This window comes from Mus caroli, unplaced genomic scaffold, assembly GCF_900094665.2.
Source record: "Mus caroli unplaced genomic scaffold, CAROLI_EIJ_v1.1 scaffold_11171_1, whole genome shotgun sequence".
Classification (NCBI taxonomy): Eukaryota; Metazoa; Chordata; class Mammalia; order Rodentia; family Muridae; genus Mus; species Mus caroli.
The window spans coordinates 6,744-20,617 of record NW_018390865.1 but is presented as its reverse complement, the minus strand read 5'-3'; the positions used below and the strand labels follow the sequence as shown (position 1 = coordinate 20,617).

At 41.5% G+C, this 13,874-nt stretch overlaps 1 protein-coding gene across 1 annotated transcript; it reads right to left on the bottom strand.

Annotated features, from left to right (window-relative positions):
- Window positions 1-875: 875 nt before the first annotated feature.
- LOC110288876 (serpin B9-like) lies at window positions 876-13,540 on the bottom strand. Its single transcript, XM_021155117.1, has 7 exons — window positions 13,354-13,540; window positions 11,321-11,498; window positions 8,506-8,643; window positions 7,916-8,033; window positions 5,823-5,965; window positions 3,321-3,476; window positions 876-1,897 (listed from the first exon to the last, which is right to left on the bottom strand). The coding sequence occupies exons 2-7, from the start codon at window positions 11,486-11,488 to the stop codon at window positions 1,487-1,489; spliced, it is 1,134 nt and encodes a 377-aa protein (XP_021010776.1). The 5' UTR covers window positions 11,489-11,498; window positions 13,354-13,540; the 3' UTR covers window positions 876-1,486.
- Between the last annotated feature and the right edge of the window lie 334 nt (window positions 13,541-13,874).

Here is a 13,874-nt window from a genome sequence, read left to right as displayed (position 1 = left end):
GGTGTTGAATAGTAGGGAAGCCCTGGGACATGACTCTGGGGGTGGTGAAGCACAGTCTGAGGCATTGACACCTGGAACTGGCTGAGGAGTACCTGGACCTGTAACAAGGCTGGGTCCTTATTGTTCTCAGTCTCTTGGACATCCAGGCATCACTGGAAACCACAGAAGAGCTGAGATCAGAGTGGTGTCCCATGGGCTGAATCTAGCCTGGGGCGGCCGGGAGCAGGGGAAGGGAGGTTGCAGCTGGTCCCTCAACGAGTGTCCTTGGCTTGACAGGGGCAGGCTTGGGCTTGGGCTTAGTGTTGGCCATGGCTGGGAGCACAGAATGGCCATGTACTGGACATTAGAAGGTGGCTCGATAGGCAAATGCCTTCTCCATGCCTCCCCACTGCAGATCCCAATAAAAAGAGGCAGTCCATGGTTTTAAGACATTTAATGTCATGGCAAAAAGTGGATGAGTATAAAAAATACCCCGCTTCTCTTGGTATGCCTTAGATTAATTACCTTTTGCATGAAGGAATGTCTGAGAAGAAAAGTTTATTGGATAAACCCTCTAGGCCATTAGGTACCACACTAAAATGGAGATCTGTCTTGAGCCTACGTGACCATAGGTCATGTCCTCTACTTGTGGAGGCACTTGGGACATTGCCCTTATATGACTGATGGCTACAAATCTATCAGGAACTGCAGCTAGTGAGAAGTGCCTGGTTCCCAGGACCAGGCAAAGCTCCTACTGTCCCTTCAGGGTCTCAGAAGTTTCTAGACTTAGCTCAACCAGGAAGCAGAATACCTTTCAAGGTCCCTCAGAGTCACTGTTTGATGGTTGCACAGTGTGTTTGAAAGGGGATGAAAATAAGATCATGGCATGTCACTGATACCTACACATAATTTTTTTTATTTTGTTACAAGATTAATTGCATTAAATCCAAAAAATCACATAGTCAAAATTATTCAACCATTAGTAAAACCCTTGGCACTCTTAAAATTTCCTTTATTTTTTTAAAATTTACTTGTTTGTAAATTTAAATTTACTGCTTTGTAAAATCCTCAGTCTGGATAAGTGCACATATGCATACAAGAGCCAGTAGAAGCCAAAAAAAAAAAAAAAATCAAGTAATAGATGGGAACTAGAATTTCAGGGCTTGTGAGCAGTCAGGTGAGTGGTGGGAAATGTTCCTTGGTCCTCTGCAAGAGTAGCAAGTCTTGTACAGTAAAATCCCTTCTAACTGGTTCTACATAATTGACTATAAGTTATGGGTATCAGTGGCATAACAGAGGGTATATAGCATGGTTAGACATAACTGTGCAAAGAGCACAGGTGCATTCAGGCTAGGGAAAGGTGAAAACAGGCATCATAAGATCAGGCTGACAGGGAGAAAGTGCCTTCATCTTTGAACATGGTTTCCCTCTCTTTGCCCATTCTCACAGAGCTGTAGGAGTGGTGGAGATGCTGGAGTGTGAACTCTCCCCACATAGTAATGTGCCTTTATGGAGATGAGAACCTGCCACAGAACAGGATGCTGTTGGTTTGGTTGTGCCTGATGAAGAAAAGGAAGGGGTGGTCAGCACAGAACCATGATGGGCCACCACCTAAGCAGAGGGGAATGATACCCTCAGCGGAGGATGCTGCTGCAGCCTCTGTGCCTTCCTCATTGACCTCCACTACACTCTTGTGAATAAACTTGGACAGACATAGGTTTCTCTCTGGAGACATTGCTGATAAGTCAGCCTTTTCTTTTTCGAAGACATCCGCAATTCCCAAGCACTGAAGCACAGATTTCATCTCATAATCCTCTTGCAGTTTAAATTTTGGAAGAAAAACCTTAACCTCAGTGGACCACATAATGTCTGGTTTGGTCCAGGCTATTAACTTTTCAAAAGTGAGATCATTTTCCACCTGAAAAGAAGAATTAGAGACTTTCAGATTCATAGTTGATGTCTTAAACAGAGCCACATGAACACTCCTACTCGCAGTAACCTCCATTGTCATACAAGGGCAATGAGTATTCGCATGGAAAGTCAGAATGAGGATCCCGCTGTCTTATTAGTTTATATGTGGCTTCGTTGATAGGCAGAGACGCCAAGCAGCCAGGGGAGACAAACCTGGCTGTCCTCATTTAAATCACTGCTGATAAATCTTTTATTGTGATAGGTACCCATGTCCAGCTGATGGTGGTTTACATTGTATTTGTTTTTGTTTCCTTGGACTAGACTTAGTTTCAAAGATAGTAACTTATTGCTGCTAAAATAAAAATTACAAATCTGAATGAAATAACTCTTGTTGTGAGCCAAGACCAGAAAAGAGGTTGATCCAGGGCCAAATTACACGTGTTTTGTGAGCCGTGAGGGCTTTAATGTGAAATTCAACCCAAAGGCTCATAGTAGACCCTTGTTTTGAAGCTGTGGCAAGCTTTTGGGAGGCAGCTAAAATTTGAGGCATGACATGGGTCTAGCTGAATGAAAGCCATTGCTGCTAGAGGTGTTCTTGAAAACTCATCTTTGATCTTATGTGTCCTTTCTCCTTTCTATGCATGCTAGCAACTAAATGGCCTGTATTCACTACCACATTCATCTGCCACAACGCCAGACAATGTTGCTACCGTGTAACTTGCAACAAACCCTCTGAAACAGTGAACCAACATACATCCTTCCTGCCCTGGGTTACTCATGTCAGGCATCTTGTCAGTGATGAAAACTAGCTAACACTCTAAAAAAGTGATGGCACATTTATGAAGCTGGATGCTGAGAGCCTGGTGGGCTGCTCTGCTTACGAAGACGCTTTGTGTCACGCACACTCCACTGCCCACCATTCAGAAGATGGCTCACACACCATTGAAAACCCTGCTGCTAGGAAGGCCAAGATTTGTAACAATGACCTGCCTGACACCTCTTCCTCTTTGCTGACTAAAAGTGAAATATTTTTGTCTAATTTATGATCTCAGATAATAAATAAAATACTGACAATGGTCATGACATGGATTATATTTATGGAGGGGGGCTTATTTTCCAACTGCTAAGTTCAACTATTTGAGTTGCCTTGATTTCATCCTATTAGGTAGCCATTGCCCATTCTAATGATGAATTTCTGTTATATGGCAAGGGCACAAACCTTACCATGAGAATCTTGCACACAACACTTTATGTCCAAAGCCCTCTTCTAATATATAACTTGAAGCACAGTCTGTGAGTACCACCCCTTCAAATGGAAATAATGAAGGCAAAGTCCTTGAGATTTGTTCTAATGACAAAGGACAGCAGGGACACTGGATTCTTTTGGAAGGCATTTAGACTGATGAACGCTGTAGATTCTCCTGGCTTACCTTGCTGAGGTCCACACCCTTCTCTGGGAGCAGGACCATCAAGCTCAGCTCCATGCCTTCGTAGGGCATTATCAGCAATCTAGCTGGCAACTCATCCACAAAGGCGAACTTAAACGTGCCTGTCTGACACATCATCTGCACTGGCCTTTTCTCATCCTGAGTAGACAAATACATGACATAAAACATATTATTGAGAAAAGTCAAGATTTCCAAATGAGGTGCAGTTAATTTTAGGGCTCACAGTGAAATTTTCAGCACTCACAATGTAAACAGTATTCATGTTTCAGTGAACGTTTTGACAGTGTCTGCCTGACTCTTCCTGATTTCATTAAAAATACTGAATGTCAGCAAATATAGGACTATCTCTGATAGGATGTTCCCTGTGAGACTAAAAAAAAAAATGCTAAAAAGCAACTTTGGGATGAAAGTATTTACCTGATTACAACTCTGAGTTCACATTCCATTTCTGGGGGAATGCAGGGACAGAAATCAGGCTTAAGCCATGAAGGAATGTAACTTATTGGCATGCCCCCATGGACTTCTCAGCCTGCTTTCTTTCATAACTCAGGACCACTTGCCCAATGTCAGTACCACCCACAATGTGCTGCTCCCTTCTCCAGCAATCAAGAAGATGCTCAAAAGATTTTCCTCTAGAACAATCTTATGGATGCAATTTCTCAATTTAGAGTCCTTCTTTTTTTTTTGTTTATGTCAATTTCAAATGTATACACACACACACTCACACATACACACACACCAAAATCAAAAATAAAAAACCCAAACCAAAAATTATTATGATATATATAGAGATATATAATATAGAAAGACAACGTGTTATCTAGAAAAAGAAAGTTAGCATTCAATATATTAATATTAATATTAATTCCAAAACCCTATTGTTGGGTTTAAATGTTCCACAAACACTCATGTTTCAAAGCCTTTGTCACCTGATAGGCACTACTAAGAGCTACATGTAGCAACTAATCGGAGAAAACTAAATATTTTTAAAGGGGTGGCCCTGAAGGACATATTGGCACTCTAGCCCCTTGCTCTTTCTCTCTTTTGCTTCTAGTATGCTGTGAGGTATAGAAGTCTTTACCATGCATTTTCACCATGCTTTATTGCACCAGCACAACCTGGAGTGATTGGGCCAATGGGCCCACACTGAAAGTTCTGGGATGTCCTACTTGAATTTGACTATCTCAGAGAGGTTGTTGCACTAATGGAAACAAGATTAGCACTTCAGATGTAGGATTTACGCCATTTGATATGGTCAACAATTACATCTAAAACAGGAGCGTAGTCAACTCTAAATAACAGAAAAAATTTATCATAAAGTAGGCCAGGATATGTCCATTGGATTTTGAATAGCACAACACAAAGATACAACCTCTCAGAAAACAACCTGGACAATGAAGCCTATATGCTCAAAGGTTCATGATGGATCCTAACCTTCTAGCCTATTACTGAGCAGCAAGCTCAGGAGCACAGACACTCACAGGCTTAGAGCAGCACTACATCCTGATAGCCCATCAGAGGGAAAGGAGAGCCCAAGTTAAGTTACTACAAGATGGAAACCATGGGGACAGATGTCCATGTATCTGTGTGAGGCAGGAACAGTCTGATGACCTATCCCAGTGCAGAAGATTCTTGCTACCCATTACAAGTTAGGAGCCATCAGGACAGAGCCTTATGCATCTTTCTGTCATTTTTTTCCAGTTGGTTCATTTCTAATAGTCTAGCAGCATTTTTAAATACAAAAGTAGCCATCTATGAATGAAGACTTTAGTAGCAGTTATACAATAAATATAAAAATTTGCTAAAGACTATGCATATTAAGTATTAAACTTCCCTATAAAAGAATGCATTATTTTATAATTTTTTTCTTATTGTGCTGCTAATAAAAAAGCTATTGGAAGTTTAACATTCATAATGTTCAAAATGGAATAAATTCTACTTTATATGGATTGGATATATCATAGGAAAATCTATTTTAATTCAAATTACACTCTAATTCACAAGAGATCTTAATTGCTTATTTTCAGTGTTAGAAATCTATAATTAATGCTTACTAATGTAAATCGACCAATAATATAAAATGTTTATTTTAGTTAAAAATACTCAATTATATAAATGTTTGCATATTTCGTTTTACTCTGCCTCATGCTCTATACATGTTTTCTATCACCTTAGCACCTCAGTTTTTTCTATAAGGAACGTAAAAGGAAACTTGCATTTTTAGAATGAGGTTGTAACAAAGGTTATGAGAAAGTATCAGAAGCGATAAAAGTCAACATTTATGGACTCAAATGTTTTTTTGTGTGTGTGTGTGTGTGTGTGTGATTTCCTGATTTATTTCTTTCTGAGCTGAGTGCCAAGGCCAGTGCCCCACACAGGCTTTGCAATCTCTATCACTGAACCTTGACCTATGCATTCATGATTCAAATTTTCCATAGAATTTCTTCATCACAATGGCATGGAGTTCTAGATACTGTTCCTTACCTTGTTTATGTAAAATGGCATTTCCCTGGTGGATTCTTTGCAAAACTGGCGAGCCCACATCCCTTTGAAATATAAGGCATTGACAAGAACCAGCCTGGTCTGGAAATTAACTGAGTCATCTGGCAACAACTCTGGGATTTTGCCTTTTGAGAAAGCAGAGATTTCATTCCGGTTCATTTTATATACGTGTGAGACTAAAACTGACAGAACATGTGGGCAGATCCAAACACATGTGTTCAAATTAGCTGAATTTAGATAAATATATTAAAAAGTAAATCAAACCAAACACCATGAAACAGCTTTGATACAGGAGGTCAGGAACACTAGAGGAACATCAGGAAGCTGAGGATGGAGGAAGATTTGGAAGTCCCTCAAGGAAAGCAGGTTTGTGAAAAGCAGATGGAGAACCAAACAAGGAGGAAATGTGAGAGAAACCACTGTTGCCCCCTGGGATGGCTGCTGTTGGTTGCCATTTTGAGTGCACCTGGAATCTGCTAAGAGTCCTGTTTCTCTGTGGGTCTGTGAGGACTTTTCCTAGAAAGAGTAACTGATAGAGAGAAAGCTCCTCAGGGTGGATAACGCATTGTTGTGCTGCCAGATACAACGGTCAGAGAGTCAAACAGCACTGCTCTTGCCTGCTTGCTTTCAGGCCTTGCTTGTGAGGGGATCTGGTCTATTCAAACCACCATACTAGACATTTTTAGCTGACAACTGATTTGGCTGTGATGAGGACAACAATAGTGGCTCTGCAGAATCCTCTAGGCCTTCCATGCCAGACTGAGGCTCCTGAGGTCTCCAACTTCATAGACTCAGAGGTTACCAGATTCTTAACCTCTCCACATGGAGATGACTAGTGGCCAACTGACTATTCAGCCTGTACTGTGAATGGTAATCTATTAAATCTCCTTTATAATAGGTATTCATTCTGGTCCTCTAGAGAACACTTAGTACTAACACATTATAATATAGAATATAGGATATAGGATATAGGATATAGGATATAGGATATAGGATATAGAATATAGAATATAGAATATAGAATATAGAATATAGAATATAGAATATAGAGTTTCATCTAGCATTCCATGGTCAAGCTCAGTTCTAACATACCACAACATGTCAGAGAAACAAAGGCAAAAAGTAGTTTGTGAAAGAGATATTATTTCACACCTTGGAGTCCATTCCAGGAAGATATAACGAAGGCCAGGGGACAGATTCCTTTCTTCTCTATTAATGGGTAGTCTTTCCCTGATCAAGACAATCCTTGCTAATTTATAATATCAAGAGAGCACAAGAGGTAAAACTCTAATGAGAAAATATCAAATAATTGGTGAGTCTAAGAAAGATTTTCCTTCTATACTCTCTGTCTTTTAGAAGAATGTACCTAGTGACTCAGAGGCATCTGAATGGTTCAGACATCAAACAATGATCCCAATGATTGCAAAGGTCAGTCCTGGAATCTGTCATATCTGACATCAAAACATAAAACTTCAATGCCAAATTGGGGACTCTTTCAGGTTAATGTAACTGAGCAGTCCTCCCAGAGTATTGTCAATGGAAATGAAGTCTAGTTTCATCAAATGTAAGTAAGGGATTAGGTGAAGGAACCCTGGAAGCAGAAACAGGACTTCTCTTCAGAGGTAAAGATGGTGAGAGCAGAGATAGCACAGACTCTTGGAACAAGCAGCCACCAGGGTGGATTAGGGGAAGGTCTATCAGTCAATCCCCATCTCAGAGATTGTGGAATCACATGACCTGTGATCACTGCAGAAAAACCATGTCCTCTAATGTAAACTGTTGGAAATCAGGCTCATGCGTTCTCATCACATTTGCATCAGCCTTCCTCTGTCCTAGGGAAATATACAAACAACTCTGTTTAAAATCTAAGTGTCTGAGTAGAACCTCCACACATTCACAGAGTTCTAGATTATACGCGGTGGTCTAGATAGTCTGAATGACGTTGATTCTGAAATGACTGTGAGATCAGTGTAGAGTCGGGAGAAGGGAATTAAGAGAAAGGGCAGAGAAGGAAGAAGAGAGGGGTGGATGGAAAGGAAAAGAATGTGGTATATGAAGTAACTTGAAATTCTGACCTTCAGTCTGTTTGGAGACCCACATGTTTATGCGTTGCCTGGACTCCACTGCAGCTTTGAAAAAGTTGACCTGCTCCATCTCTGAATCATAGAAGCGAAAACAGGACTCCTTAAAGGTCTTTGGAAAGAAAATTTTGAGAAGGTGGCATTAAAAAATAATATTTAAACAAGCTTCATAACCTTCTGTAAAGTATGGCTTTAAGAAAACAAAACTAAAATAAGTGTAGATATCACCTTAAACAACAAACATTATCATGTAATGGGCCTTTGCAAGTGGGAATACTCATACATGGATTAATAAAAGTTACAAGTAGTTAAATAAGAAATATTTCAAGGTATGATTATAAAATTGTGGTTTTGGGCTGTTGGGGAAGGTCATTTAAATGAATCTCACAATGTAGCCTAGGCTGGCCTCGAACTTGTGGCCCTCGTATCTCAGCCTTCTCATTACAGGTATTATAGCTGTGTACCCATATACTGAGTAGAAATTAATGTATAGCTTTTTCCCATTTTCTAGGTTCCTTTTTCCCAGGATATGTAGCAACAACTACTTTGAGTTCAATTGCTATCATTCTACTGATACAACTTACTTGGACGACTTCACAAGTTTTGTCTGCAAAGAGCCTGTTGGCCACTATAAGGGAGTACTTTCTGTCTGGCTTGTTCAGATTCCTGAGAAGCCTCAGGAATCCCTGATGGATGTCTTTCTCTTTATTCAAACCTAGTGCCTGAGAAGGAAAAGATGAAACATTCGCTCAGTGATGAACCATTTTGTTTCAAAAGGAATTGTCGAGGTAACTGGATGGCTCTAAGAGTAAAGTATCTGAGGATCTGAGTTATAGTCTCAGTACACACAGAAGATGGGTCCAGTGATGCATGGAGGTCATCCCAGCACTGGCAGGAACAGATGAGAGTAAGACACCCAGTTCTGAATCTGTACCCCCATGTAAAAAGAGGTACACAAAGGCATGTACACACACACACACACACACTCACACATACACACCTGTCATTCACATACATAAGATCTGTATAAGTGTTTATTTTAGTGAACCTAAACCTAGAAAAGACCATGAGAACAAATTAGGAAGAAGCCTCTCTCCATATGCATGGCCTCATGGACTATATTTGGAGATGATGAGACCGAGTACTTATACCGAAAGGATCTTCATGAGAAAGAAAGTCCCGGAAAACCACAGAGCCACAGTGATGACTTGCCACTGTGGAGCTGTGTGCTGAAGGTTCTTTTCTTAGGCAAATGGCTCCTGCCTGTCCTGGAATGCTCTGAGGTCAGGAACCCATTCCTAATCTCCTGCAATGCTCTCAGGATGTTTGTTAAAAATAATAAACCCAGCCAGGCATGGTGGTGCACACCTTTAATCCCAGCACTTGGGAGGCAGAGGCAGGTGGATTTCTGAGTTCGAGGCCAGCCTGGTCTACAAAGTGAGTTCCAGGACAGCCCGGGCTATATAGAGAAACCCTGTCTCGAAAAAAACCAAAATAATAATAATAATAATAATAATAATAATAATAATAATAATAAACCCAATGCCCAGTCAGCATGTGGACTAGCTACACACATTTACCCCTTAGAGTATCTTGGCTGATGAAAGTAAAGTTGGACATAATTAAGGGCAAGAGTTATCCTTACTTGCCAATGAATAGTAACCAAGTCTGTTGCTCTAAAAAGAAGATAGATATCAGCAAACTCTTTCAAATAATTTCAACATCTTTTTTTCTTACCTTGCAGTATTTGGGATGGAACCTAAGTTATAACTCTAAAAACACCATTCCTATACCTTTACATTTTTTTTTTTAATTTGAAACTACACTTTCCCAGGCTAGACTTGGACTTGGGATCCTCCTAATCCAGTCTCCTTAGTAGCTGTAATTAAAGGCCTATGCCACCAGGTGTTGTTGCATGTAATTTTAAAAACCTCTCTTACTTTGGCTAACTTTTGGAACTAACCATCACTTGTCTGCCATCTAGTCAGCCCCCATTCCTAGGTAAAGCTTTCTGAAGATCTTGGCTATGCTCAGAGAACAGAGGCCACCATGTTGGCAGCTGATATGTTCTTGAGAATGTCCTTTCCTCTGGCTGTCTTAGCTAAGCTGCTCAGCAAACCTTCCCTCCTGAAAATGCCTGGAGCTACTGCTTGTGGTCCACTGGCCATCTACCCTCTTGGCTGGGACTGCCTTGTGGCTGTATACTCTCTCTTGTCCACCTGATTTGCCACTGATGGAAAACACCAGACAATTTTAAAATCTAAAATCAGCTAGATGACACAACTGCTGGGCACAGAATCTATTGTCCTAAGCTCATCAGGTATCCTATGTTGGAATTCTTCTGGGGGTTGAGTCCACCACCGGGTCTAACAGTCCCCTGGAATACATGGTATCCATCTTCTCCACTCTTCAGCCCGGGTGAAAAAGATTTCTCTCTATAGCATGTCCTCCTCTTCTTTTCTAGGGTCTGGAAATCCTGCCTCTATATCTTCATCCAGAGATTGGCTTATGCCATCTTTATTTAGTCAATGAAATTATTATGGAACCCCTACCTTCATGTCACCTTTTATGTGCAATAAAAGTAACAATAAGAATAATGACAAAATTAAAATCAAACAATCAAACAAAAAACCTCTTCTCCCTGATATAAATTGAAAAAAATCATGAGAAGTAAATTACATAGTATGAGGTACACATGACATCCAGTCCATCAGTTTGTCAGTTTAGATAAAGCACTGTACCATCTATCCAAAAGTAAAAGGCTTACTTATCCTACACCAGAGAAAGTTTCTCTTGGCCTCATGCTTCTCTCGCCACCTAGTCTCTCTTTCAGCCCCAGCCTGCCTACCAGTAATACCCGGTTCATGTAGGCCGCGGGCTGGCTTACTATAGCAACACTCTCCAAAATGTAAAGGGAGTACTGTCAGGAGCAGACAAATTATTTTTAACAATGCAATAGCTATAAATGTCATAGTCTGTGTACTTCTGATACTTTTGAAGACTACAAATCTATATAAAATATATCTGAACTGTTGCCCTTTAACTACTCTCAGCTATTTGTAATTGAAATATGTCAAAAACACCCATTTATAATTAAAGTAGAACCATGAGTTTGCTATCTGGCCCTTAATTCATATTCCTGAAAGAATTGCATGGGGACAAGGTATACCATGAAATAATTTATGCACCACTGGTAAATGAATTCTAAACAAAGTATTGAGAGTTCCACCCTAATTGTTACTCAGGAAATCTTATTGCCCTTAAAGAAGTCTTACTGGAGGAGACTCTCGCCTTCTTCTTTAGCCCTTGCTCCATAAAACAGTGTGTGCACATTCCTACTGTCCCTTATCAGCAGTTCTTATGCATGTGACATGGGTAGGGTTATGACAGAGAACATACCTGAGATATCTGGACTGCAGTCTGCTCCTTTGCACCCAAGAGAACCATAGCTAGAGCAGAGGAGATGCTCACAGGAGAAAAACATATATTTTTGGAAGGATTGCTTTGACATAGCATCTTCAATAGATGGATGGCAAAGGTGCCATTTGCTTCAGACAGAGTACTCATGATGCAGAATCTGGAGGGAAAGGAGATATGGAACTCAACACAGAGGTGAAGGTCATTGTTCTGAAGCAGGGAAACTTGGGAGTCTACTTCTGATTGATATTCCAAGATCATATGTACTTTAAATTGAATCTCAAAAATTCATTCTAGGTCACAGTCTATTCATTTTTAAAGTTATTAGGAAGTGTGGCCATGGCAGCAGACCATGCTACCTTCTTTCTCATCTACAGAGAAAGGAAAAGAAAGGAAAGATTATCAGAAACACAAACCCAGGACACAGCAGAGAGAGGCTGGCCCTAGTCTCCTTCCATACTCACACATACATATCTTCTGAAGAGAATGTTGAGCTTTGGCTAAAGAGAAGCAGGAAGAGAAGAGGAAGCAAGGAAGGAAACAAACAGGAGCATCTAGGTCTTCTAGCCTGCCTTCAGCAACTCTGCATTCTGGACTCTGCCTGTGAATAAGTCTCCTGGGATACCCAGGTGTGCATTAGAGGGTGCCCATTTGCAGTTAGACAGGAAAGACACTGAGATGCTGAATGAGACCCAACGACAGGCTGGTGTTATTAACTCTGTTGTGTAGCAGGGAGCATTCCCTTGCAGTGACTGCTCAGTGAACCTTGTATCCTCTGCAGACACCCAGGCTGCTTTTCTCTTGAGCATGCCTCAGCTTCCAGATAAATGGACAGCTTGGCCCAGACTACGTCACTGCTCCAGATGCCTTAACCCAGGTCTGAGTCACTGCACATCCCATGACTGTGCTCTCACTGTCATATGACTCTTGAACCCTGGAAGTATGTTTCAGAGTGCATGGTACTGTGCTAAAATACAGATCAAAAGCCTAGGGAGCCTCAGGATACCTCAACCCATGCTTCTTCCTACTCTTCAGACAGAGGGACACAACATCCTGGGAGTGTACTTAGATCCTCTGGGTCCTTCCCTGAAGTCTCCCAGGGCTCTGAGGGAAAGGTGGGGCTGCTTTATATCAAATGAATTACCCTCTTGTTGGTCCTCTCATCAGACCCAGCTTGCCCCTCCTCCTGCATTCCTGCCTGTCCTTATGTCACTTTAAAGTTGCTTCTGAGTCCTTGAAGTGCTGTTGACTTCACCTAGAAGTTCTCCTACCCCATCCCTGTCACTGAGTTCAAACTCCTCCCGCTTCCCAACTTCATTTGAACAGGACAGCCTCAGGGCCTCTGCTGTCCTACCCTAGTGCAGCTGCCCGTTCCCAGTTCTGCTAATCACTCTTAAGTGTAATCTTTCTCTTACTGATTGCTGTCCACCATCCTCCATATTCTGGAGTTCTGCGAAGGTAAGGGAGATGTCTGAAATCCTAAGAGTAAGCTCCTGGAAGCAGAGTCAGATAAAGGGAATACTCAGATAAATTAATCAAAGACATGATTACCTTACTGTCAGCATGGAGTGAATTGTTTTATAAATGGGAATGAGCAATGCTCTAATTTGGACCAGAGACCCCCAGATGTTTAAAAGGACCTGATGTAAGAGTTCGCTTTTGTAAGAAATGAAGAGAGAAGGCTAAAGCAGTCAAATTGCCAATTGTAGGCACTGAGAAGAAGCATGGAAGAAGGCCTGTGAAGAGGCTGCTAACACCTTGCAGCCCCTAACCTAACTAGTAGAGGAGGAGCCCACACAGCCTAGGTCCCAGGCCCCAGGATCAGCCTCCCTGACACTGGCCAGCTGGGGTTCCTCATGGAGTCTCCTTTTTAAAATACCCATCACACACCAGCTCCCAGCTCTCTCTTTCCCTAACTTAATATTCCTGGTCTCCCTCTTGGATTCAGCCTTCGTATTCTAAAACTGACTTATACAGGTCCCACAACCCCAATCTGAGCCAGGCAAAAAACCTACCAGAGTAGCTGCTGCTCAATGTAGCTTTTTCAGCCTGGATGTCCCCTATAGCTTAACACAGCAGCCTTCCAGATTCAGCTGACCTTTTTATTCATTCACTTCAGGGCAGGGATTTCCTGTTTAGTGCCTCTGGCCACCTGCAGAGAGATAGGCTGCCTCCAGCTCTATCCTCTGCAAGAAGAGGACTGGTGAAGGTTGGGAAAAAAAAACTGGGTGGGCCCTTAGGGAAAGGGAAAATAGCAGGAGTTTTTGCTGTGTGACAAAGAGAATCATTGGTGGTTTTTAATAGCATTCTTGGTTTGGGGTGGGACATGGGGGATGTGGAGGGTGCCCAGTATCAAAGCCCATTTCCTTTTGTTTGTTTGTTTGTTGTTCTTGTTTTGTTTTTATCAAGTCACTCTTTCTCTGTGTAGCCCTAGCTGTCCTGGGAATCTCACTCTACAGACCAGGCTGGCCTCAAACTCAGAAATCTGCCTGCCTCTGTGTCTGAAGTTCTGGGATTAAAGGTGTGTGCCACCACT